The sequence below is a fragment of the Oryzias latipes genome, chromosome 9 (genome assembly GCF_053564925.1).
Source record: "Oryzias latipes strain Hd-rR chromosome 9, Olatipes_Hd-rR_3.1".
Classification (NCBI taxonomy): Eukaryota; Metazoa; Chordata; class Actinopteri; order Beloniformes; family Adrianichthyidae; genus Oryzias; species Oryzias latipes.
The window spans coordinates 35439489-35465230 of NC_136245.1; the positions used below are offsets into that span (position 1 = coordinate 35439489).

General features: G+C 47.9%; 2 protein-coding genes and 1 non-coding gene across 3 annotated transcripts; all 3 read left to right on the plus strand.

Annotated features, from left to right (window-relative positions):
- Positions 1–375: 375 nt before the first annotated feature.
- Positions 376–6343, plus strand: spinb (spindlin b; the record flags this gene model as incomplete). Its single annotated transcript, NM_001104793.2, is given in 7 exon segments — positions 376–413; positions 2628–2863; positions 3635–3683; positions 4087–4181; positions 5221–5376; positions 5510–5743; positions 5976–6343. Coding segments are annotated over 6 exon segments (771 nt in total). The 5' UTR covers positions 376–413; positions 2628–2826.
- Positions 6344–11078: 4735 nt separating this feature from the next.
- LOC111947952 (small nucleolar RNA U13) lies at positions 11079–11176 on the plus strand. Its single transcript, XR_002873930.1, has one exon. It is a non-coding gene; the product is annotated as a small nucleolar RNA U13 (small nucleolar RNA).
- A 476-nt stretch (positions 11177–11652) lies between these two features.
- Positions 11653–25030, plus strand: mak16 (MAK16 homolog (S. cerevisiae)). Its single transcript, XM_023958092.2, has 10 exons — positions 11653–11839; positions 12710–12759; positions 20953–21062; positions 21130–21194; positions 23692–23843; positions 23914–23968; positions 24045–24119; positions 24185–24286; positions 24359–24424; positions 24583–25030. The coding sequence occupies exons 1-10, from the start codon at positions 11825–11827 to the stop codon at positions 24784–24786; spliced, it is 894 nt and encodes a 297-aa protein (XP_023813860.1). The 5' UTR covers positions 11653–11824; the 3' UTR covers positions 24787–25030.
- The last annotated feature ends 712 nt before the right edge of the window (positions 25031–25742 follow it).

The following is a 25742-nucleotide window of genomic DNA, read 5'->3' on the forward strand; positions in this document are numbered from 1 at the left end:
TTGGAGGCCTCAGGCCTCAGTCAGACCGCATAAAAAGACAAAGCGGGGGCTTGGTAGTACGGGGGTCCACTTTTCACCTCAATCCGGTATGACAATGTTGTTTTCACTAGTTTAAAAAGCAAAGGCCCTTAATTGTTTAGGACAGAAAGGATTGAATGGTTGAAGGTTTGGGAAAACATTTTGAGAAACACTGATATGATCCTCTGACGTGTGATGGCGCCAAACTGCAGGAACGAAGAGTTTCCTGTCCTGGACGGACAGAGGTGGGATGCTTTTATTCTGAAGGGCAGTCACGTTCCCGCCTTTCTTAGGTCTGAGGGCGGCGGGTTTGACGCAGCGGAGCCCCGACGGACGCAGAGCGGATCGACCTGCGGCGGAGAGCGGGATTATGCGACGCCGCTGATCGCTGTGCGGTAAGTGACCGCGTCCCCGACGCCGTTACCGACACGTTTGTCCGGTTTCCCCCACAAAACAACAGCGACCTGCGCGTGCTCCACCCCGCCCCCTCCCTCCTTTGTTCGTTTGCGCCTTTTCGCAGCAGCGTTTGTAAACACTGGCGCAATATGGCCACCGTCTGCGGAAGGAACGCCGCTTTCTGCGCACATTTACGCTTTTTTAGCGTCCGTGCTGAGGTCACCGAGCGAGCCACGACCTCCGTCTGCGCACCGGCATCCCAGTCACGCGGCGGCTGTTTCCACCGCCGTTAACGTAAACCGCGAGTACGCAGGGGAGGAAAATCCCAAACGGAGCCCAGCAGGGCCGGCTCCAACCCCCACAGGGCCGCGGGCAGGGAGCGAGAGCCCCCCCCCCCCGGATCCCCTGCAGGAGTCTGGAACCGGTTTTCCTCATTCCGACCATTCAGGCCGTCCACCGTCTGGCCCTTCAGTTCCTTTGTCGTCACGGGGTTGCTGGAGCCTATCCCAGTGAGGGGTCAGAGTTGTCCACAGACGGTGGAGCCACTGCTTCACACCTGAAGGACACTTTAGAATCACCGGTCAACCCATGCAGCAGGTTCTGGACTGTGAGGAACCCGTGAACCAGGAGAACATGCACACAGGAAGAACCCAGCTAGGGATTTGAACCGGACGACCACTACACCACAAAGCCGCCCTTTTTATAGGGGACCAAATATGTCAAATTCATTGGATTGCCCTGATCTTTCTGTCACCGTTAAGGGCTTAAAGAAACCTTTCTAATGGTCTAAGGATCAGTCAGATGGGTCATAAAATAAGTTATGGCGTTTGAAGTGACCACATGTGGGCCTCATTTCATTCATTCATTCATCTTCTAAACCCGTCACAAAACACTTATTTTGTTGAAAATACCACCTTCTAAAAGTATTTCTTTAAGCTACATCTGCTCCTTTATGTTTGTGGACATTGTCTGCAGCCAATCAGCTTACTCTAAACCGGTCACATGACCACATGTCCTCTGTTGGACACAGAGGCTTGCAAACACAAAACAGTACCTGCTGACGGTTTGTTATCATGAAATTTGCAGGAGTATCAAAAGTATCAAAAGTAGACACCAACCATCTGACCTTAGAAAGCTGACGAGAAGTTTGAACCACAAATTTCATCCGGAAAATGTCCCAACTTGTACTGCATGGATTTAAAAAAAATCAAGAAGCGGGTTAAAGAAAAAACTGGACTATTTTATCACTAGATTTGTATGCATGGATACTACCACTGATCTAGTGATGCTAATTGTAAGAAGGAGAGGACGCTGCAGCCTGGCGTGTAGCTCAGACAGAACGTTCTAGTAGCTACGCTAGGTCACACGGCGCGCATGCCTGCTTTCTACCGTCAATAATACTCTGAAATATTCCATGTTTGACGTTTTCTTCTCATCCGACTGATCTTAGTCCTCAAAGACCCTCTGATGGTTGGAGGTCACCAACCCATTTTTAAACCTTAAGGGAAGATAGTGAATTGTTTTCAATCTTTTCATTTGCGCCCGTCATCAGAGGCCACACCCACTCTGCTAATCAGACGCAGCGAGCTACACACCTGAAATAACGGCCCCCAACCCTAGAACTGGAAGGGTAGACGTTAGATGGATTCCATTTTAGAAATGTTTCATGGCTCCAAACAGAGATGTCAACATATTTGAGTGAATTTACCTGAGTGATGAACTCCTTCATCACCTGTGACTCAGGATGAGCTGAGAGCAGATCCACCTGCCCCATGTCACCTGGGCGGGTTGCCTCATCTGCCCCTCAGGTGTTGGTGGTCTTCATGTTCTGCTGACACCTGAAGGATGTAGGATTCCTGCCTCACAGGCTCCAGCTCAGTTGTTGATTTTAGTTCCTGTTGAGCCGTTTTGATGAACGCTGTGGTTTAAAAGAAGCAACTTCTGAGGGGCAACACCAGGGGGCAACTGCTGTCTGCGCAGCCATGCACCACTTCCTGTTCTCATTGTCAGCAGCACACTCGTCAAATGTGGAGCAGAAGCAGGAAACACCTGTGGAAGTTCAGCCTGGTCCAAGGCCTGGGCCCACCAGAGTCCGTAGGTTCTGATCAGGTCCGACCTGGAGACCTGTTCCACAGCAGGTCTGGACCTGCATCGGCTCCAGAAGACTAGAAATAAAGTGCTATGCTTGACTAACCCCTGATGTTCCTTCTCAGGGTCAGAAGTCTGTGGGCCGGCGCTTTGTTCCTGCTGCTGGTCCATACCTGTCCTGGCGGCACACCTTCAGGAGCTCAGCATAAGCCCCACCTCCTCCCTCCTTTCCCCACCCTTCCCTTGTCTCCTGCCCCCGCCCTTTCATCCTGCACTCTGTTGGCTGGTGAGGATCTCCTCCAAGCAGCTGCTACAGCTGTATGAATGAAGACGCCCTTCAGGAGCCCGTCAGCCTCAGGGGGTAAGTACCCCCCCCCGGGTTCTGCATGGAAATGTTCTCCATGGATGGAGACGTTCAGACGGCTTAATGTTGGGCTGTCGCTTAAAGTAGCCAACATCTTTTTTTACTTGTCCAGCAGCAAACGGATCGACGCTGAAGGCCTCCTGTGTTGGACAGCTGTTACTGTTACAGCAGGGTTTATGGATCTTCTGACACGGGAGGCATTTATTTATGTAAACCCCCTTTGGATTTGAGGCTAAATTTTATATTAATTATGTTTAGATGCATTTTTTGTTGGGCCGGGTCAGGGTGCCCAGTTCAGGTCCCCCTCTTGCTGGTAAGCCCTCCAGCCCGGACAGGCGGCCCACCGCCACCCAGGGGTTCTGGGCATCCCCCCACCCCAAGTCCTGGCACGGACCGGTGCACCCCAAGGGAGACCTGCGTCACGCCCACCCGCTCACTCCCCGGGAAGTCCAGTAGAAAGCAGGGCAGGGGTCCCTCCCCCTGCATGAAAAGACCACCAGGCCCACAAAGTCAGCACCCAGGCGCTGGCCCTGCAAGAGAAAGAGCTGGGTCAGGTACCGACAGGACAGAGGCAGCTGACCGGTCAGGGCTGCCCATGATTGTCTCAGTGAAGACCCCATCCCGCCCAAAATGTTTTCAGGGGCCACACCCCTCATCATGACGACATGCATGGCCACGGCTCTTATGTTGGTGCTATGCGTGGCCACGCCCCCCATGGTCATGACTCATGTGGCCACACCCAGCTGACTTCATTTGTTTGTGTTTCAGGACAGCCAGGCGTTTCTGCAAACATGATGAAGAAGAAGAACCCGCACAAGTACGTAGTTCAGCTGTTGGTGGTCGTCTGGTGACCATCAGCTGTCGGTTAGACGAGCAGCTGACATCCAGCAGCAGAAAGGAATTCTGGGAGGGTTTGTTATAATTCAGGCCATCTGGAAGAAACTTGAACTACTTCCACCGTTTTTTGGGAGGTCTGTACCTATTTAAAGAGACAGTTGCCCCCCATGACCCAAACCCAGCTCAAAAGGAAGATGAAGAGTAGTTTGTTAAGTAACACATTCGGTGATGAAGGTGTAAGAAAGCGGTGCCAGTGCTTCTAGTGGTGACGCTGCTCCTTTTTCTATGAAGTGAAGAAGTGATGCTCACATTTGAAACGTGAGCTCTGTTCACACAAAAGCGTGGATTCAATTTCATCGTCTGCTTCTTCCTCCGTCTTTTAGGAAGCTCAGGACCAGCGTTGGTCCCAGTAAGACTCTGGCTGCGCCCAGAGGGAACCTGGTCGGCTGCAGGATCCAGCACACCTGGAGGGAGGGCAGTAAGTGACTTGGGCTACGATCACACTGCAGGGCTTAATTTCCAATTAAATGTGAACTTTTATGATCTCCTGTGTGACCGTGGAATGACCCAGAAGTGACCCGCATGCGCAGAACTCAACGGTGAACGACGTCACTGTTGTTTATGAACATAGCTAACGTTAGCATGGATGTCAACAACAGTGTTGTCAACAGCTGAGCTCTTTTTAATACATTTATTTTCACAAAGGAGCAGCAAAGTTACAATCTTCTCATTTTAAGAAGGCATTGGAGCCAGGGTCATCTGGACCCACTGCAGTGGAATGGGGATCTGTGTGTGTGTGTGTGTGTGTGTGTGTGTGTGTGTGTGTGTGTGTGTGTGTGTGTGTAAGAGACAGGAGAAGAGCGCTGGAGGGAGTGAGGGGGGCAGCGGGGGCGCACATTCATGTTGTGTGTTAGGACGAAGGAGAACGGTGATAAAAGGTTTCCCCCAGAATAAATGCGATGGACTCTTTATTAACCCGTTCTGGAGAATCTGAGGGTCCAAACGGGGAAGTGAGCCCGGAGGAGGATCCACCTTCTGTCCCCCGTCCTTCTGACCACGATCGGAAAGGGGGAAAAGTCATGGCGAGGAAGGTTCAACGCCACGCTCGGCCATTTAGCTGGAAATGTTCGGTCTGAAGTTTGGCCTGAATACAGCTGTCACTCCAAATATGAATCAATGGGTGACCTCACTTCCCTTCCACTGACTGGTCTCAGCAGCATCGTCCACCACGGTTGATGTTTATGTTCTCGTCTCCGCCTACTTCAACGCAGAATGATGATGTTTGTAGCGTATCGATGACGTATTCATGTGGCCTTGCCGGTCAGAAGGAGGTCGCAGTTCAAAAAATCGGATCTGTGTCGTTCTGACTGTCATGAAAAGATCAGATCCAGGTCACATAGGGGCAAAAACATGGGGATTGGGTCGTTTCAGCCTGCAGTGTGAACGTAGCCTTTGAGTATTTCACCTGAAACTGTCATGGAGACAGAAAACCTGCTAAACACCATTTCTCTGTCCAGCAAAGTCTTCCCAGTGGAAGGGAATGGTCCTGGACCAGGTCCCAGTCAACCCTTCCCTCTACCTGATTAAATACGACGGTTTTGACTGCATCTACGGCCTGGAGCTGTACAGCGACGTTCGGGTGGTGGGGCTGGAGGTGCTGCCCGACAGAGCGGGTGAGGCCTAGACCATGTCTGCTGTTGCTCATGAACTGGACAGCTGTTCAGATCTTAGTCTTCAAGTGAAAATGATTTGATCCTCGTCTTTATTTGACTTTTGGCCACACCCCTCTGTCTGTGATTGGCCCAGCTCCGGCCCGTGTGACTGACTCGCTGCTGGCAGAGACGATGATCGGAAAGGCGGTGGAGCACATGTTTGAGACAGAGGAGGGGCCAAAAGAGGAGTGGAGAGGGATGGTTCTGGCCCGAGCCCCCATCATGACCTCCTGGTTCTACATCACCTACGAGAAGGATCCGGTCCTCTACATGTACCAGCTGCTGGACGACTACAAGGAGGGAGACCTGCGCATCATGCCCGACTCCAGTGAGTGTCAGTAGGCCTGGGTGAAAATCAGAAAAAGTGACGGAGCACAAACTGATGGATAAACGACCTCAAACTTGACCGAATACAGACCAAAAACCCCCTAAAGGTAGACTGGAAGCAGGCTGACGACAGAACAGTGGACAACCGACCAACAACTGACCTACAACAGGCAGAAACCGGAGTCCTTTAGGTTCCTGAGCAGCTCTAACCATCTCCCTGTCTTTGTCCACAGATGAGGGGGGGGGAGCAGAGCGGGAGCCCGGCGAGGTGGTGGACAGTCTGGTGGGGAAACAGGTGGAGTACGCCAAAGAGGACGGAGGGAAGCGCTCGGGGATGGTCATCCACCAGGTGGAAGCCAAGCCGTCGGTTTACTTCATCAAGTTTGACGACGACTTCCACATCTACGTCTACGACCTGGTGAAAACCTCCTAGAGAACTGCCGCGGGCGGGGTCAGACACGGGTCACTCCCCCAACCGCCTGTGTGGGGAGGGGCCTGTGGAGGTTCCCACCCGTCCTCTGGAGAACCAAACTTGTAGGGGCTCCACAGCACCTGGAGTCATTGCGGTTCTGACTCTGGTGGGTGTCTGTGGAAGCCGGTGCACCCCCTCCCCCCAAAGGTGCCAAGAACATTGTTGAACAAAGTTCCACGTCAGCCTTCTGTCATCCGTCTGAGGGTCCTGAGTTTCTGCAGAACCCTGACCCCCCCATGAGGAAGAGGCAGCTGAACACATCCCATCCCTGCTTTTCTTTGCTGGGGGGCTGAGCTACCCCATGTCATGTGGACCTTCTGCAAATGCTGGGATCTTAGAGCAGGGGGCGTTTGGGGGTCTTCTGACTCCTCTGGACGATGCTTCCTGTCTTCAAATGTTTCCAGAAATCTTCCGGTCGCTTCCTTTCTCGGAAAGTCTTTCCAGGCATCTCGGTTCTAGATCGGCCTCTGGTGGTTTCCAAACAGACCAGATTTTTGATCCTAAACTATGTTTCTTTATTCTCCGTTTTGGATCTAGAGCCCAGAATCTGGAGTTTTCTGTCCAGATCCAGAACTGGAACCTTCTGTGCATATGTGTGTTCTTTCTGGACTGGAAGCTCATTTATCTGGATGTTTTTGTTTTTTATGAGTAGAGACGGTCATTTCCAGGTCTGAAGGAGTCTCCGGACGTTTTCAGGATCCCAGGAGCTCGAATAAAGACGAACATTCGTTTGTGGTTTATTGACAAACATGCAGCCTGAATAAATATCTGGAGTCTGGAAGTGAAGGTCTGATGTTTGACATTGTTTTCCTGAAACGAACGCAGGCTGAACGCTCAACACTATCAGACATAGTAGTCGGGTTTAGTTCTGGAAGAACGGTTCCCTTCAGAGGAAACGTCATCACAGCTCCGGATCAGGGAGCTCTGGGGCCTGTTTCAGAAAGGAGGTTAAGTGTAAACTCTGAGTGCGTTAACCCTGAAATCAGGGAAACCCTGGGTTTTCCGTTTCAGAATGGGAGGTTTGTTAAACCAGAGAAAGCAGAGTAAGTCAAACCCGTTTCTGAAAGAGAGGTAACTTATACTCGGAGTCAGTGTCCATGGTTACTTACGCTGTGAACCTAACCTGGTCGGGAGCAGGTTTTATTCTCCAAACTCAAGGTTTCTGCCGGTCCCCTCCCCTTTTTAAAGACGAAGCGGTATTTTTCGCTTTAACCTTCATTGCCCACATTTCCGTCACACAGAGACGGTCTAAGTGACAAGAATGGCTTGTCCTTTTTTGGAGGACCCAATAGACGAGGAGGCTGCATTAATTCATAGAGAATTACATTTCCCCATACGTTTTTGTTTGAGCGTTACCGTTTTTCGTTGCAGTCAATTACATATGTACAATGAAAACAACATTAGATATGTATTGCTTTGTAGATGTTTCAAATATTGTCAACAAAGCCTACATCCATGACATGCTCAAATTTGACCTGATTGAATTATGTTTTTATACTTCATTCTTAGCTGCTGCCATGTTCTTTTAATTCCTGCAGGATTGCATCTACATGGAAATGAAATCAGGGACATTGAATTAGATTAATGTAACAATTAGTTTTAGGAAACAATTTGCGAGCACTGCTTACTTTCTTAATCCCATATAAACCTATACCACTTGATCAATACAAGGGTAGACAAAAGTTCACTTTTAAAAACACAATTGCATGTATTAATATTAAACTGACCAACGTTTGCAAGAGGGGAAGGTTAACAAAAAAGTCCTCTAAACATTACCGACGTTAAATGCATTTTTCCCCCAGATTGGTTCTGTACACTATGCAGCATTTCATGCAATTACACCAGGAATAACACTTCAAAAGTACACATAAATATCGCCATTTTTTATTTCACACCGTACGCTATTTAGAAAGTTATTACAGCCAATATTTTATAACAATGATTTAAATGCAAACTTGCGCATTAACTTGAGCAGCTATGTTTTCCCACGCTAACTGTCTCTGTTTTGCAGATGCAGCGGTGTTGCTTTTCTTCTGGAATATGTGCTCATATTCACTGTAACTCTGCAGCAGCACGTCAAGTTCAGCTGGAGACAAATACGCAGACCTGTTTTTTTCACGGTTGCCATGGTGACTCGTGATATCTGCGCTCCATTGATAATGGCATCTTATAGTCGCGGTGCGCACGCTCACCTCCGAATCAGTCCACTCAGAATTGATTGACCTAACTCGGATCAGCTTCTCTGAAACAGAAAACTCAGAGTTGTTAATCTCCCGATTGACCAACTCAGAGTTCAAGTTTAACCTCAGAGTTGGTTGAACCTCCTTTCTGAAACAGGCCCCTGGTCATGTTCAAGAACCGTTTCATGGAAATTCAGCCTTTTGAAGTGTTTTAAATGTTCGTTCCTCACTAAAAACAACCTACAGTCGTATTTTGATCCGTTCACACATTTCTGAGTTTTCCTCCAAAAACCTGCTCTCTGAGCACCAGCCCCTCCCACTCCATGAATACCAGTGGGTCCTCACTTTGTGATGTCACAATGTGAGGACCCACTGGTATTCATTATGTTATAAAACCTTCAGTCTGGATCATCAGAAGACTCCCTCTCATCTTCACATGTGGACTCTGGAACATTAAGAGAGTCAAAGAGCGTCCGTCTTCTTTGGTAAACGTTCTTGCTGTTCTAGAATCTGCCTCAGTCCAGGTTCTCCAATCTCAGCTCTGACAGGAAACCACAACAGGATACAGAACATGTCCAGGAGAATGAAGACTCTAAACTATTGTCCCATAAACAGACTGGCTCCAACAGAAGGACTTCTCTGGTCTGGGTCATCTCTGGATTCTTCCAGTGAGATCCAGGATCTGCAGAACCGTCCTGTCATGGACCGTCCTGTCATGGACCGTCCTGCATGGACCGTCCTGTCATGGACCGTCCTGTCATGGACCGTCCTGTCATGGACCGTCCTGCATGGACCGTCCTGTCATGGACCGTCCTGTCATGGACCGTTCTGTCATGGACCGTCCTGCATGGACGTCCTGTCATGGACCGTCCTGTCATGGACCGTCCTGTCATGAACCGTCCTGCATGGACCGTCCTGTCATGGACCGTCCTGTCATGCACCGTCCTGTCATGGACGTCCTGCATGGACCGATCTGTCATGGACCGTCCTGCATGGACCGTCCTGTCATGCACCGTCCTGTCATGGACCGTCCTGTCATGGACCGTCCTGTCATGGACGTCCTGTCATGGACCGTCCTGCATGGACCGATCTGTCATGGACCGTCCTGCATGGACCGTCCTGTCATGCACCGTCCTGTCATGGACCGTCCTGTCATGGACCGTCCTGTCATGCACCGTCCTGTCATGGACGTCCTGCATGGACCGATCTGTCATGGACCGTCCTGCATGGACCGTCCTGTCATGCACCGTCCTGTCATGGACCGTCCTGTCATGGACCGTCCTGTCATGCACCGTCCTGTCATGGACCGTCCTGCATGGACCGTCCTGTCATGGACGTCCTGCATGGACCGTCCTGTCATGCACCGTCCTGTCATGGACCGTCCTGTCATGCACCGTCCTGTCATGGACCTTCCTGTCATGAACCGTCCTGCATGGACCGTCCTGTCATGGACCGTCCTGTCATGGACCGTCCTGTCATGGACGTCCTGCATGGACCGATCTGTCATGGACCGTCCTGTCATGGACCGTCCTGTCATGAACCGTCCTGCATGGACCGTCCTGTCATGGACCGTCCTGTCATGGACCGTCTTGTCATGAACCGTCCTGCATGGACCGTCCTGTCATGGACGTCCTGCATGGACCGTCCTGTCATGCACCGTCCTGTCATGGACGTCCTGCATGGACCGTCCTGTCATGCACCGTCCTGTCATGGACGTCCTGCATGGACCGTCCTGTCATGCACCGTCCTGTCATGGACCTTCCTGTCATGGACCGTCCTGCAACGTTGTTGTTGTCAGTACTTTGATGGGACTTCATGGATTTCACCTGGAAAAAATGGACAGAAACAAAAGCAGGTACCTACCGTGACAACCGGGGGGTGCGGCCATCTGTCACCCCGTCCGTGTTTTTCGCAGTTCATAAACATATGTATATAAATATAATGTCTGTGGTTCAGGTAGTTTTGGGTAACCCTTGTGCTATCCTGGACACTTTAACATTGGGAGGTGGGTCATCTAGACCCACTAGACAGTGCTCTGAACCTTTTTTCTTCAATGATTTGTGATCTTCACTGGTGTCCATGGATTACATGAAATCTTTCCACCTTTATCCACCTTTGTCATGGTAGGAGAACACCTCAATGGAAGGGGGGGGGGCGGTCATAGGGGTCACAAGGGTTGAAGTAGACAAACTTTCAGCAAACTGAGACAATGATTTTTTTGACATTTAGGTTATCTAAATAATAATTTTTAATCTACCATACTGAGGTTGTAACTCAATGTATAATAATTTTCTGAGTTTCATGATGATCATTTTCTCACGTTTTGTAGTATGTTTATATTTGATCAAAAAAATGTTTCTTCTAAAAAGTCTAAAAACTCAAAGGATTTTATACAATAAACGTTTGCGTCGACCCGGTAGATGAAAGTCATTATTTTAGACCGCTGGGTGTCGCTGCTGCTCTGCGGTACCGGTGTTTCCCAGAATGCATTTCTGTTGGGCGCTGCGAACTTTGGATCGTTGTTGCAATTGACTGAAAAACTCAAATTAAGAAAAACAAAACATTTCAAGGACGATCGTGTTTTTTCCTCCTCCTCGTGACGCAAACCCCGGTGTTTGCATGAAACCGTGGGTGAGAAACCCACTCCATCAGGACATGATCCGCAGCGCTGCGTTCACGGACTGATCCTTCGGTTCATGAAAATGATGATTGGTGCGTTCACGGTCCTTCGTGAAAGGTGCTGCCTCACTTGTTACGCTTAAGCGCCTCAGCCCTTCTGATCCTGAACCGAGACGAACATCAACAGCAAGAAATATAAATATGATAAAATTTTGAGAGTAAAGGCTGTTGAACTCGGAAACGTCAACAATCCAGTTACTTACATGTGAAAAATCAATACACCAAACAATAGATTAAATAAATAAAATCATCTAAAGAGAATATTATTGTGTGTTTGTTATTAAAATCAAATCTACGTTCAGCATTCTGGTAGATATAATAATATCTGTGGATGAAGAACCAACCAGACTGGAGCTGCCGTGACGAACATAAACATGTCTGTGACACTTAGTAGCCATTTAACCTTTAATGGCAGCTTATTTTATTAGTTTATTGAGCAGATGAGGTCAGAGTCCAGCCTGTTTGTAGTTCTTAAACAATATTAGAACAAAACAACGAAAAACATCCGTTTTTATACGCAGAACTTTAGAACGAAGACCACCCAGTTTTTTTTAATGCAAATGTAAAAAAAAAAAATGCAAGGACGTCTTCCGCCACGTCACATCCGCCTAAACAAAGATGGCGGCCCTCGTTTTGTACATGTGTTTCTGAAACCCTGTAAAACGTTTCTGTCATATTTTATCAGTTTATCTTTAAGGAAAATTCATCAAACGTTTCCTTTCTCTGAGGGAAAACGTGACAGGAAGCGGAAATGCAGCACGACGACGTAAGTCTGGCGAGAAACTGGCGCGAACGGACGACGTAGCAAAAACCCCAGAACAGCCGAAGTCTGGAGCTATAATAATCGTTATGAATATTTAAACCTTCACTAAAAGTTGAAATGCCGTTTAAGCGAAATAAATAAATAAAATAAAAATACGATCTAGAAAGTTAAATGTTTATTGTCCATAGGAAGACGGATCAAAAGATTAAGACCGAAGAAATCTGTGTTTTTGCTGTTTTTAACATGTTCTGATAAAATGTCCTCCATGTTTCTGATGGACATGAAGAAAGAAAATAAGATAAAGGTTGCGTTTCTAGGTATTTACTTTGTCATTGTGAATCAGGAGCAGACGAAAAAAAAGCCTTGTGAAAAAGATCATAAAATGTGACTAGAAAATACTCTGGGCGGGGCCACGAGCTCCCTGCTCCGCCCCATTCTGATGGATCCACTGTCAAAGTCTGTTTCCCCATGTCTGAGCTGAAACCGCCAGCAAATGCTAAGGTGGGGCTGTAAGCTAGCAGGAGTGAGTAGACAGATGGGTGATGGGAAGTGTGGGCGGGGTTACCATTCCCTAACAGTCCCCCCCAAAAACCAAGACGTGAATTTCTGATGAACTCCTGCTGCTCCACAGAAACTATGTCCTAGAAAACAACACAGGTTTTTAGATTCTTGCTGAAATCATCATCATCATCATCATCATCATCATCATCATCATCATTAAAACACGACCGGGAAGGCTTTGGAAATGGATCAGAAGATGATCGGGGTGGAACTTTTAGTTTTAGGTGGTGGGGTGGGGTGTGTGTTATGGGGTAACTTTAAAAAGTCTAACCTTTGTGCCCCCCCCCCCCCCCCCCCCCCCCCCCCCCTCAGGTCATCTGGGACATCATTGGAAACAAGCAGTTCTGCTCCTTCAAAGTCAAGTCAGTGATTTCACCAAGACTCAGCTTTAAGGCCCGTTCACACCGGGACGAATTTCGCCCGCGATATTCGCCGACGTTTAACGCCTCGTGACTAAACAAAGGGCACCAATGAGAGTGTGCACACCAACGCGAAAAAACACCACGCGTCAAAGCGTCAAAAAAAAAACCCGCCCGGGGTTCGTTTTTTATTTTTGACGCGTCGCGTTGAAATCTATTCGACCAATGAGAATGGCGCTTTTGCACACGTGTCTGGAGCTTCTGAAGTTACAGTAAAACACAACTTGGGGGCGCTCAAACACAAAACTGCCTTGCTGAGCACACATACCAGCGAAGAAGATAGACGCCAAGTAGCGTCTACACTGCCGCGAAGAAATAATGACGGACATTCTAAAACATCCCCGAACCAAGCACCAGTTGGAGCTACTGGTGCTTGAAATATTCATGTTTTCTTTGTTTGATTCTGACAAGCGTGTAAATACTTGCTCTCTTCTTCTGAGTGAAAAGCGACTTTAAGAAGCGTAAAGTTGCGCAGCGCCACCTTGTGTACAGGAGTATTTCTGTTTTACATTAAGCGCCATCTAATGTCAGGGAATGAAATTGCATGTTCACTCGGCTCATCGTCAGCGAAAATCGCCTGGGTGTGAACACAAAAAACGTGGCGAAAAACGCTGGCGAATATTCGTCCCGGTGTGTACGGGCCTTTAAGCCCCAACCTCAGTCTGACCTTCATCTTCCTCTCTGACCTTCATCTTCCTCTCTGACCTTCATCTTCCTCTCTGACCTTCATCTTCCTCTCTGACCTTCATCTTCCTCTCTGATCTTCATCTTCCTCTCTGATCTTCATCTTCCTCTCTGACCTTCATCTTCCTCTCTGATCTTCATCTTCCTCTCTGACCTTCATCTTCCTCTCTGATCTTCATCTTCCTCTCTGACCTTCATCTTCCTCTCTGATCTTCATCTTCCTCTCTGATCTTCATCTTCCTCTCTGACCTTCATCTTCTTCCTCTCTGATCTTCATCTTCCTCTCTGACCTTCATCTTCCTCTCTGACCTTCATTTTCCTCTCTGACCTTCATCTTCCTCTCTGACCTTCATCTTCTTCCTCTCTGATCTTCATCTTCCTCTCTGACCTTCATCTTCTTCCTCTCTGACCTTCATCTTCCTCTCTGACCTTCATCTTCTTCCTCTCTGATCTTCATCTTCCTCTCTGACCTTCATCTTCTTCCTCTCTGACCTTCATCTTCTTCCTCTCTGACCTTCATCTTCCTCTCTGACCTTCATCTTCCTCTCTGACCTTCATCTTCTTCCTCTCTGATCTTCATCTTCCTCTCTGACCTTCTTCTTCCTCTCTGATCTTCATCTTCCTCTCTGACCTTCATCTTCCTCTCTGACCTTCATTTTCTTCCTCTCTGATCTTCATCTTCCTCTCTGACCTTCATCTTCTTCCTCTCTGACCTTCATCTTCCTCTCTGATCTTCATCTTCCTCTCTGACCTTCATCTTCCTCTCTGACCTTCATCTTCCTCTCTGACCTTCATCTTCCTCTCTGATCTTCATCTTCCTCTCTGATCTTCATCTTCCTCTCTGACCTTCATCTTCCTCTCTGATCTTCATCTTCCTCTCTGATCTTCATCTTCCTCTCTGACCTTCATCTTCCTCTCTGACCTTCATCTTCCTCTCTGACCTTCATCTTCCTCTCTGACCTTCATCTTCCTCTCTGACCTTCATCTTCCTCTCTGATCTTCATCTTCCTCTCTGATCTTCATCTTCCTCTCTGACCTTCATCTTCCTCTCTGATCTTCATCTTCCTCTCTGACCTTCATCTTCCTCTCTGATCTTCATCTTCCTCTCTGACCTTCATCTTCCTCTCTGATCTTCATCTTCCTCTCTGATCTTCATCTTCCTCTCTGACCTTCATCTTCTTCCTCTCTGATCTTCATCTTCCTCTCTGACCTTCATCTTCCTCTCTGACCTTCATTTTCCTCTCTGACCTTCATCTTCCTCTCTGACCTTCATCTTCTTCCTCTCTGATCTTCATCTTCCTCTCTGACCTTCATCTTCTTCCTCTCTGACCTTCATCTTCCTCTCTGACCTTCATCTTCTTCCTCTCTGATCTTCATCTTCCTCTCTGACCTTCATCTTCTTCCTCTCTGACCTTCATCTTCTTCCTCTCTGACCTTCATCTTCCTCTCTGACCTTCATCTTCCTCTCTGACCTTCATCTTCTTCCTCTCTGATCTTCATCTTCCTCTCTGACCTTCTTCTTCCTCTCTGATCTTCATCTTCCTCTCTGACCTTCATCTTCCTCTCTGACCTTCATCTTCTTCCTCTCTGATCTTCATCTTCCTCTCTGACCTTCATCTTCTTCCTCTCTGACCTTCATCTTCCTCTCTGATCTTCATCTTCCTCTCTGACCTTCATCTTCCTCTCTGACCTTCATCTTCCTCTCTGACCTTCATCTTCCTCTCTGATCTTCATCTTCCTCTCTGATCTTCATCTTCCTCTCTGACCTTCATCTTCCTCTCTGATCTTCATCTTCCTCTCTGACCTTCATCTTCTTCCTCTCTGATCTTCATCTTCCTCTCTGACCTTCATCTTCCTCTGTGATCTTCATCTTCCTCTCTGACCTTCATCTTCCTCTCTGATCTTCATCTTCCTCTCTGACCTTCATCTTCTTCCTCTCTGACCTTCATCTTCTTCCTCTCTGATCTTCATCTTCCTCTCTGACCTTCATTTTCCTCTCTGACCTTCATCTTCCTCTCTGACCTTCATCTTCTTCCTCTCTGATCTTCATCTTCCTCTCTGACCTTCATCTTCTTCCTCTCTGACCTTCATCTTCTTCCTCTCTGACCTTCATCTTCCTCTCTGACCTTCATCTTCCTCTCTGACCTTCATCTTCTTCCTCTCTGATTTTCATCTTCCTCTCTGACCTTCTTCTTCCTCTCTGATCTTCATCTTCCTCTCTGACCTTCATCTTCTTCCTCTCTGACCTTCATCTTCTTCCTCTCTGACCTTCATCTTCCTCTCTGACCTTCATCTTCTTCCTCTCTGATCTTCATCTTCCTCTCTGATCTTCATCTTCCTCTCTGACCTTCATCTTCCTCTCTGATCTTCATCTTCCTCTCTGACCTTCATCTTCCTCTCTGATCTTCATCTTCCTCTCTGACCTTCATCTTCCTCTCTGATCTTCATCTTCCTCTCTGATCTTCATCTTCCTCTCTGACCTTCATCTTCTTCCTCTCTGATCTTCATCTTCCTCTCTGACCTTCATCTTCCTCTCTGACCTTCATTTTCCTCTCTGACCTTCATCTTCCTCTCTGACCTTCATCTTCTTCCTCTCTGATCTTCATCTTCCTCTCTGACCTTCATCTTCTTCCTCTCTGACCTTCATCTTCTTCCTCTCTGACCTTCATCTTCCTCTCTGACCTTCATCTTCCTCTCTGACCTTCATCTTCTTCCTCTCTGATCTTCATCTTCCTCTCTGACCTTCTTCTTCCTCTCTGATCTTCATCTTCCTCTCTGACCTTCATCTTCTTCCTCTCTGACCTTCATCTTCTTCCTCTCTGACCTTCATCTTCCTCTCTGACCTTCATCTTCTTCCTCTCTGATCTTCATCTTCCTCTCTGACCTTCATCTTCTTCCTCTCTGACCTTCATCTTCCTCTCTGATCTTCATCTTCCTCTCTGACCTTCATCTTCCTCTCTGACCTTCATCTTCCTCTCTGACCTTCATCTTCCTCTCTGATCTTCATCTTCCTCTCTGATCTTCATCTTCCTCTCTGACCTTCATCTTCCTCTCTGATCTTCATCTTCCTCTCTGACCTTCATCTTCTTCCTCTCTGATCTTCATCTTCCTCTCTGACCTTCATCTTCCTCTGTGATCTTCATCTTCCTCTCTGACCTTCATCTTCTTCCTCTCTGATCTTCATCTTCCTCTCTGACCTTCATCTTCTTCCTCTCTGACCTTCATCTTCCTCTCTGACCTTCATCTTCCTCTCTGACCTTCATCTTCCTCTCTGATCTTCATCTTCCTCTCTGACCTTCATCTTCCTCTCTGATCTTCATCTTCCTCTCTGACCTTCATCTTCCTCTCTGATCTTCATCTTCCTCTCTGACCTTCATCTTCTTCCTCTCTGATCTTCATCTTCCTCTCTGACCTTCATCTTCCTCTGTGATCTTCATCTTCCTCTCTGACCTTCATCTTCCTCTCTGATCTTCATCTTCCTCTCTGACCTTCATCTTCTTCCTCTCTGACCTTCATCTTCTTCCTCTCTGATCTTCATCTTCCTCTCTGACCTTCATTTTCCTCTCTGACCTTCATCTTCCTCTCTGACCTTCATCTTCTTCCTCTCTGATCTTCATCTTCCTCTCTGACCTTCATCTTCTTCCTCTCTGACCTTCATCTTCTTCCTCTCTGACCTTCATCTTCCTCTCTGACCTTCATCTTCCTCTCTGACCTTCATCTTCTTCCTCTCTGATTTTCATCTTCCTCTCTGACCTTCTTCTTCCTCTCTGATCTTCATCTTCCTCTCTGACCTTCATCTTCTTCCTCTCTGACCTTCATCTTCTTCCTCTCTGACCTTCATCTTCCTCTCTGACCTTCATCTTCTTCCTCTCTGATCTTCATCTTCCTCTCTGACCTTCATCTTCTTCCTCTCTGACCTTCATCTTCCTCTCTGACCTTCATCTTCCTCTCTGACCTTCATCTTCCTCTCTGACCTTCATCTTCTTCCTCTCTGATCTTCATCTTCCTCTCTGACCTTCATCTTCTTCCTCTCTGACCTTCATCTTCCTCTCTGACCTTCATCTTCTTCCTCTCTGATCTTCATCTTCCTCTCTGACCTTCATCTTCTTCCTCTCTGACCTTCATCTTCTTCCTCTCTGACCTTCATCTTCCTCTCTGACCTTCATCTTCCTCTCTGACCTTCATCTTCTTCCTCTCTGATCTTCATCTTCCTCTCTGACCTTCTTCTTCCTTTCTGATCTTCATCTTCCTCTCTGACCTTCATCTTCCTCTCTGACCTTCATCTTCTTCCTCTCTGATCTTCATCTTCCTCTCTGACCTTCATCTTCTTCCTCTCTGACCTTCATCTTCCTCTCTGATCTTCATCTTCCTCTCTGACCTTCATCTTCCTCTCTGACCTTCATCTTCCTCTCTGACCTTCATCTTCCTCTCTGATCTTCATCTTCCTCTCTGATCTTCATCTTCCTCTCTGACCTTCATCTTCCTCTCTGATCTTCATCTTCCTCTCTGACCTTCATCTTCTTCCTCTCTGATCTTCATCTTCCTCTCTGACCTTCATCTTCCTCTGTGATCTTCATCTTCCTCTCTGACCTTCATCTTCCTCTCTGATCTTCATCTTCCTCTCTGACCTTCATCTTCTTCCTCTCTGACCTTCATCTTCTTCCTCTCTGATCTTCATCTTCCTCTCTGACCTTCATTTTCCTCTCTGACCTTCATCTTCCTCTCTGACCTTCATCTTCTTCCTCTCTGATCTTCATCTTCCTCTCTGACCTTCATCTTCTTCCTCTCTGACCTTCATCTTCTTCCTCTCTGACCTTCATCTTCCTCTCTGACCTTCATCTTCCTCTCTGACCTTCATCTTCTTCCTCTCTGATTTTCATCTTCCTCTCTGACCTTCTTCTTCCTCTCTGATCTTCATCTTCCTCTCTGACCTTCATCTTCTTCCTCTCTGACCTTCATCTTCTTCCTCTCTGACCTTCATCTTCCTCTCTGACCTTCATCTTCTTCCTCTCTGATCTTCATCTTCCTCTCTGATCTTCATCTTCCTCTCTGACCTTCATCTTCCTCTCTGATCTTCATCTTCCTCTCTGACCTTCATCTTCCTCTCTGATCTTCATCTTCCTCTCTGACCTTCATCTTCCTCTCTGATCTTCATCTTCCTCTCTGATCTTCATCTTCCTCTCTGACCTTCATCTTCTTCCTCTCTGATCTTCATCTTCCTCTCTGACCTTCATCTTCCTCTCTGACCTTCATTTTCCTCTCTGACCTTCATCTTCCTCTCTGACCTTCATCTTCTTCCTCTCTGATCTTCATCTTCCTCTCTGACCTTCATCTTCTTCCTCTCTGACCTTCATCTTCCTCTCTGACCTTCATCTTCCTCTCTGACCTTCATCTTCTTCCTCTCTGATCTTCATCTTCCTCTCTGACCTTCTTCTTCCTCTCTGATCTTCATCTTCCTCTCTGACCTTCATCTTCTTCCTCTCTGACCTTCATCTTCTTCCTCTCTGACCTTCATCTTCCTCTCTGACCTTCATCTTCTTCCTCTCTGATCTTCATCTTCCTCTCTGACCTTCATCTTCTTCCTCTCTGACCTTCATCTTCCTCTCTGATCTTCATCTTCCTCTCTGACCTTCATCTTCCTCTCTGACCTTCATCTTCCTCTCTGACCTTCATCTTCCTCTCTGATCTTCATCTTCCTCTCTGATCTTCATCTTCCTCTCTGACCTTCATCTTCCTCTCTGATCTTCATCTTCCTCTCTGACCTTCATCTTCTTCCTCTCTGATCTTCATCTTCCTCTCTGACCTTCATCTTCCTCTGTGATCTTCATCTTCCTCTCTGACCTTCATCTTCTTCCTCTCTGATCTTCATCTTCCTCTCTGACCTTCATCTTCTTCCTCTCTGACCTTCATCTTCCTCTCTGACCTTCATCTTCCTCTCTGACCTTCATCTTCCTCTCTGATCTTCATCTTCCTCTCTGACCTTCATCTTCCTCTCTGATCTTCATCTTCCTCTCTGACCTTCATCTTCCTCTCTGATCTTCATCTTCCTCTCTGACCTTCATCTTCTTCCTCTCTGATCTTCATCTTCCTCTCTGACCTTCATCTTCCTCTGTGATCTTCATCTTCCTCTCTGACCTTCATCTTCCTCTCTGATCTTCATCTTCCTCTCTGACCTTCATCTTCTTCCTCTCTGACCTTCATCTTCTTCCTCTCTGATCTTCATCTTCCTCTCTGACCTTCATTTTCCTCTCTGACCTTCATCTTCCTCTCTGACCTTCATCTTCTTCCTCTCTGATCTTCATCTTCCTCTCTGACCTTCATCTTCTTCCTCTCTGACCTTCATCTTCTTCCTCTCTGACCTTCATCTTCCTCTCTGACCTTCATCTTCCTCTCTGACCTTCATCTTCTTCCTCTCTGATTTTCATCTTCCTCTCTGACCTTCTTCTTCCTCTCTGATCTTCATCTTCCTCTCTGACCTTCATCTTCTTCCTCTCTGACCTTCATCTTCTTCCTCTCTGACCTTCATCTTCCTCTCTGACCTTCATCTTCTTCCTCTCTGATCTTCATCTTCCTCTCTGACCTTCATCTTCTTCCTCTCTGACCTTCATCTTCCTCTCTGACCTTCATCTTCTTCCTCTCTGACCTTCATCTTCTTCCTCTCTGACCTTCATCTTCCTCTCTGACCTTCATCTTCTTCCTCTCTGATCTTCATCTTCCTCTCTGACCTTCATCTTCTTCCTCTCTGACCTTCATCTTCCTCTCTGACCTTCATCTTCCTCTCTGACCTTCATCTTCCTCTCTGACCTTCATCTTCTTCCTCTCTGATCTTCATCTTCCTCTCTGACCTTCATCTTCCTCTCTGATCTTCATCTTCCTCTCTGACCTTCATCTTCTTCCTCTCTGACCTTCATCTTCTTCCTCTCTGATCTTCATCTTCCTCTCTGACCTTCATTTTCCTCTCTGACCTTCATCTTCCTCTCTGACCTTCATCTTCTTCCTCTCTGATCTTCATCTTCCTCTCTGACCTTCATCTTCTTCCTCTCTGACCTTCATCTTCTTCCTCTCTGACCTTCATCTTCCTCTCTGACCTTCATCTTCCTCTCTGACCTTCATCTTCTTCCTCTCTGATCTTCATCTTCCTCTCTGACCTTCATCTTCTTCCTCTCTGACCTTCATCTTCCTCTCTGACCTTCATCTTCTTCCTCTCTGACCTTCATCTTCTTCCTCTCTGACCTTCATCTTCCTCTCTGACCTTCATCTTCTTCCTCTCTGACCTTCATCTTCTTCCTCTCTGATCTTCATCTTCCTCTCTGACCTTCATCTTCTTCCTCTCTGACCTTCATCTTCCTCTCTGACCTTCATCTTCCTCTCTGACCTTCATCTTCCTCTCTGACCTTCATCTTCCTCTCTGATCTTCATCTTCCTCTCTGATCTTCATCTTCCTCCGTCCAGGACCAAGAGCCAGAACTTCTGCAGGAATGAGTTCAACATCACGGGGTTGTGTAACCGCTCGTCCTGCCCCCTCTCCAACAGTCAATATGCCACCATCAGGGAGGAGAAAGGTGACGCCACGCCTCCACCTGCCGCTGCGCCTCCTGGGCTCCTCCCTAACTCCTGTTTGTGTTTCAGGTCAGTGCTTCCTCTACATGAAGGTGATCGAGCGAGCGGCTTTTCCCGCCAGGATGTGGGAGAAGGTGAGCTGGAGACGTTTACGGACAGAGTTGATGAGGCTGCTGACGGTTCTCTCAATAAATATCAAAAAGTAAAATATCAGGAAAAACAGGAAGCAGAGATGAAGATGCTGAGGTTCAGCATGGATCAGGAAGGAGGACATCAGAGGAACAGGACATGGTAGAGGTTCTGGAGATGAAGCCAGACTGAGATGGTTGAGACTGAAGGATGCTGAGTCTAGAGCTGCCAGAGGTCTAGAGGAAGACCAGAGAGGAGGATTCTGGATGAAGATGAAGACATGAAGGTAGCTGATGGTAGAGGATGATGAAGACATGAAGGTAGCTGCTGGTAGATGATGATGAAGACATGAAGGTAGCTGCTGGTAGAGGATGATGAAGACATGAAGGTAGCTGCTGGTAGATGATGAAGAAGACATGAAGGTAGCTGCTGGTAGATGAAGATGAAGACATGAAGGTAGCTGCTGGTAGATGATGAAGAAGACATGAAGGTAGCTGCTGGTAGATGATGATGAAGACAGACGGAGGAAGCTGATTGGCTGTGGAGACCCTGAAGGGAAACGCCTAGAGGAAGAGAAGAAGACAACGACACATCGGCAGCCAAGGCATGAATCAAACCTTCAACCAGTCAAATCAAGCCTGAGAGGTTGACCGCTCCTCTGCACCACAGCCCTCATTTATTGTCATTTTAACTGGATTCTAAACGACTAAAAAGAAAACATTGATGAACAGTATCCGCGGTTCTATGTGCAAAATATCTCTGATCGGATCAAAGATCGGATTAGAATTGAACTGTGTAGAACTTTATTGATTAGAACAAAGGTTTCCATCCGCCACACCTTCAGTCAGAATAAATCATTTGGACATGCGCAGAACTCTCTAAAATACTGGAAACCGCCGTAGAAGAAGAAATATTGAGTTCTGTAGTAAACAAAGAAACCTGCAGCATAGAGCCAGATGATCTTCTACGCGTCATTGTATTATTGTTAGGATTATTATGAAGTGCCTGTCATCATTTTATTATTTCTTCTTGGTGGAACGGAGCTGGAAGAAGCCTTAGGATTAGGCTAATACGTGCTAACAACACGCACTTCCGGATGTGGGAATAACATCCACCTTTATTCCGTCTGGACACGCCTGGAAACATGAATTCACAGGATTGTTTCCACGGTTTCTCAGGACCGAGCAGCATCTCTGCATTCAAAGGCGCCTCCCTCAGCTCACACACCGTCCCAGAGCCGCTCCTCTGCTCTGAGGCCCGGTTCTACGGAGTCCAGCAGCACTTGCAGCGGTCCAAAGCCTCCTCCGGAGCCACGCCCTAACAAAGGACCCTCCCCAGCCCGCAAACACGAAGCTACGAGTCTGGCTGCTCTGCTCAGAGACACGGTTAGCTGAGGTGGAGCGGGCGGCCGGTCCTGTTGGTGCTCCAAAGCCTCCTCTGGAGCCACATCGTCTATGCATGACCTAAACCAGAGCAGGAATCACCCACGGTCAGAATAAACGCTTTATGTGCACCACCATCAGGTCAACAATCAGCAGAACCCACCCATCTCAATCACAAAGAAATGCTGATCCGGATGAGTCTGATGGAGCAGAGTATTCTGAACGGTGTTTACATGACGCATTTTTATTCTGATCAGGAGTTCATTCCATTACTTTGGTCCACGCAAACACAGCCACTGATGAAAGCAGAGAGCAGCATGAAGGCTGCAGAACCTCCTGGTAGATTCTGGATCTCCAGCCTCCGTCTCCTCAAGTTCTGGGAGGAATTCTCCGGTTCTCCTGCCAGACCTCCTGGACTCGGCCCTGCGTCTGATCCAGACTGAGCATTTGATGGGTCAGGAGACCTTTGCAGATGTGTGGGTTCTGGATCTGATCAGGAAGTGACATCATCAGTTCCCACCTCCCAATGATTTTACAATATTTTTAGTTTTGGGCTTCAGACGGTTCTGGTTAGTCCGATGGTTCCATGTAGACGAAGTGAATCACTTTTTTATTTCACTTTATAAAAATAATAATGGATTGGATTTATTTACGCTTTTCCAGACACTCAAAGCGCTTACATTGTGTCCATTATTCATTCACTCCTCATTCATACTTGGTGATGGTAGCTACGGTTGTAGCCACAGCTGCCCTGGGGCAGACTGACAGAGGCGTGGCTGCCAGTTGGCACCTACGGCCCCTCTGACCATCACCATGGCATTCATACACATTCACACACCAGTGGAGCCACACTGGAGGCAAGGAGGGTGAAGTGTCTTGCCCAAGGACACAACGACAGTTGGCTGGTGGGAGTGGGGATCGAACCGCCAACCCTTCGATCATTGGACGACCCGCTCAACCATCTGAGCCACTGTCGCCCCTTTAAGGACAAAAGTTGTCCCAACATTCTAACAATGAAATCTAGTTTTCAGTTTCTGCTCAAACCCTCAGAGTGACAGATGGACCCTCAGAGGTTCTGGAGATGACTGACCTCAGAACTCCTGCTGGTTCTTCTCTGCAGGTGAAGCTCAGTAAGAACTACGAAAAGGCTCTGGAACAGATCGACCAGAACCTGATTTACTGGCCTCGGTTCATTCGACACAAATGCAAGCAACGTTTCACCAAGATCACGCAGTACCTGATCCGGATGCGCAAACTGGTCCTGAAGAGGCAGTGAGTCCCTCGGCCCGGCCCGGCTCCGTTCTCCGATTTAGTTCTCCGTCTGACCCGTTTCTGTTTTCAGGAGAAAGCTGGTTCCTCTCAGCAGGAAGGTGGAGAGCAGGGAGAAAAGGAAGGAGGTGAGTGGTGTGGTCTCCTGGTCCAGAACCGGGCCTGAGTGGAGCAGGGGGCGTGAACGCGTGTTTTCCTCTGCAGGAGAAAGCCCTGATCGCCGCTCAGCTGGACAACGCCATCGAGAAGGAGCTGCTGGAGCGGCTGAAACAGGGAACGGTACGACGACCCCTGAACGCCTCGCCGCCGTCTCCGCCGCCGTCTCACGTCTCTTCTCGTTTCAGTACGGAGACATCTACAACTTCCCCGTCCACGCCTTCGACAAAGCCCTGGAGCAGCAGGACCACGAAAGCGAGTCTGAGTCAGAGGAGGAGGAGGCTGAGGAGGTGATGCAGCTGCAGAGTCTGCCTCCTTGTTTGACCAGAGCTTTATTCTGAAAGGGTGTGACGTTTTTACAGGAAGTGGAGCAGCGGGAGTTTGTCGCAGAGGACGAGGTGGAGGAGAGTGACCTGAGCGACTTTGAGGTAAACCAACCGTGTTCTGGTATTTGGACCGAGTGAGGAAGTCCACAGACGGGTTCAGGCGGTTGTTCTGGAACCACGGGACCGTCGTCAGACGCCGAAGAACTTAGAATCCATCAGAAGAAGTTCAACCTCCAGCTGAGTCACGGTTCTTCTTTCAGGACATGAACAAGCTCAAGACGAGCAGCGACGAGGAGGAGCAGGAGTCCAGTGAGGGGGAGGAGCAGCAGGAGGAGTCCAGTGATGAAGAAGAGGCGGGGGCCTCCACGTCCAAATCTGCGGCGCGTGGGAGGAAGAGGCGGGCGTTCGTGGAGATCGAGTACGAGCGGGAAGTGGAGCCCGTCTCAAAGAGCAGGGACTTCTAGCTGTCAATCAAAGCCTGGCTGCTTTAGACTCCACCCCCTCTTTTGGGTTACCGTGGCAACAGATCTCAGCAGCATACAGGTTCCTGTCCTGGACGGAGCTGAGAGAACATGAACATTGGTTCCAATCCCCACATCAGACATCAACGTTCCTCAGGTCTGAACCATTCAGGGGGAGGATCCGAACTCCCATGTTCTCATGTTAGAAAATCTGTTGTCCAAAGTAAATAAAGATCTGATCTGGAAATGATGGAAACGTTCCTTCACGACGCTGCGTCACAAACCTGCAGGTGGTTCTGAGTTGGTTCTATGTTCTCCTACCATGACAAAGGTGGATAAAGGTGGAAAGATTTCATGGAATCCATGGACACCAGTGAAGATCACAAATCATTGAAGAAAAAAGGTTCAGAGCACTGTCTAGTGGGTCTAGATGACCCACCTCCCAACGTTAAAGTGCCTAGGATAGAACAAGGGTTACACATAACATCAAAAATATGCAAATATTTTTGACTTGAATCTGAAAGTCAAAGGTTTTCTTCTCTTTCTGGAGTTCATGACCTGAAGACCCTCAGGTTCTCCTCATGTAAATGTCTGACGATCAAGAGTAAGGTCAAAGGTCAGTCACTGTGAGACAGCGTAGACAAAACGAGCAGGGAGAGAAATGTGCCCCCTAAAGGCAGAGGCAGGAACTCCTGGCATCAGCAGGAGGATCCACATCAGCGTTTCTGAAACCAAAGGGGCGGAGTCTGAATTCATGCCGCACAACGATGAGAGGACCACCAATCAGAGGTTCTACCAGAAAACAGCTGGAAAACACCTCACAGGTTCATGCTGGCTGCTCCAGAACCGGCCAGAGTCCAGTGAAGGATGGACTGAACCAGAACCGGCCAGAGTCCAGTGAAGGATGGACTGCTCCAGAACCGGCCAGAGTCCAGTGAAGGATGGACTGAACCAGAACC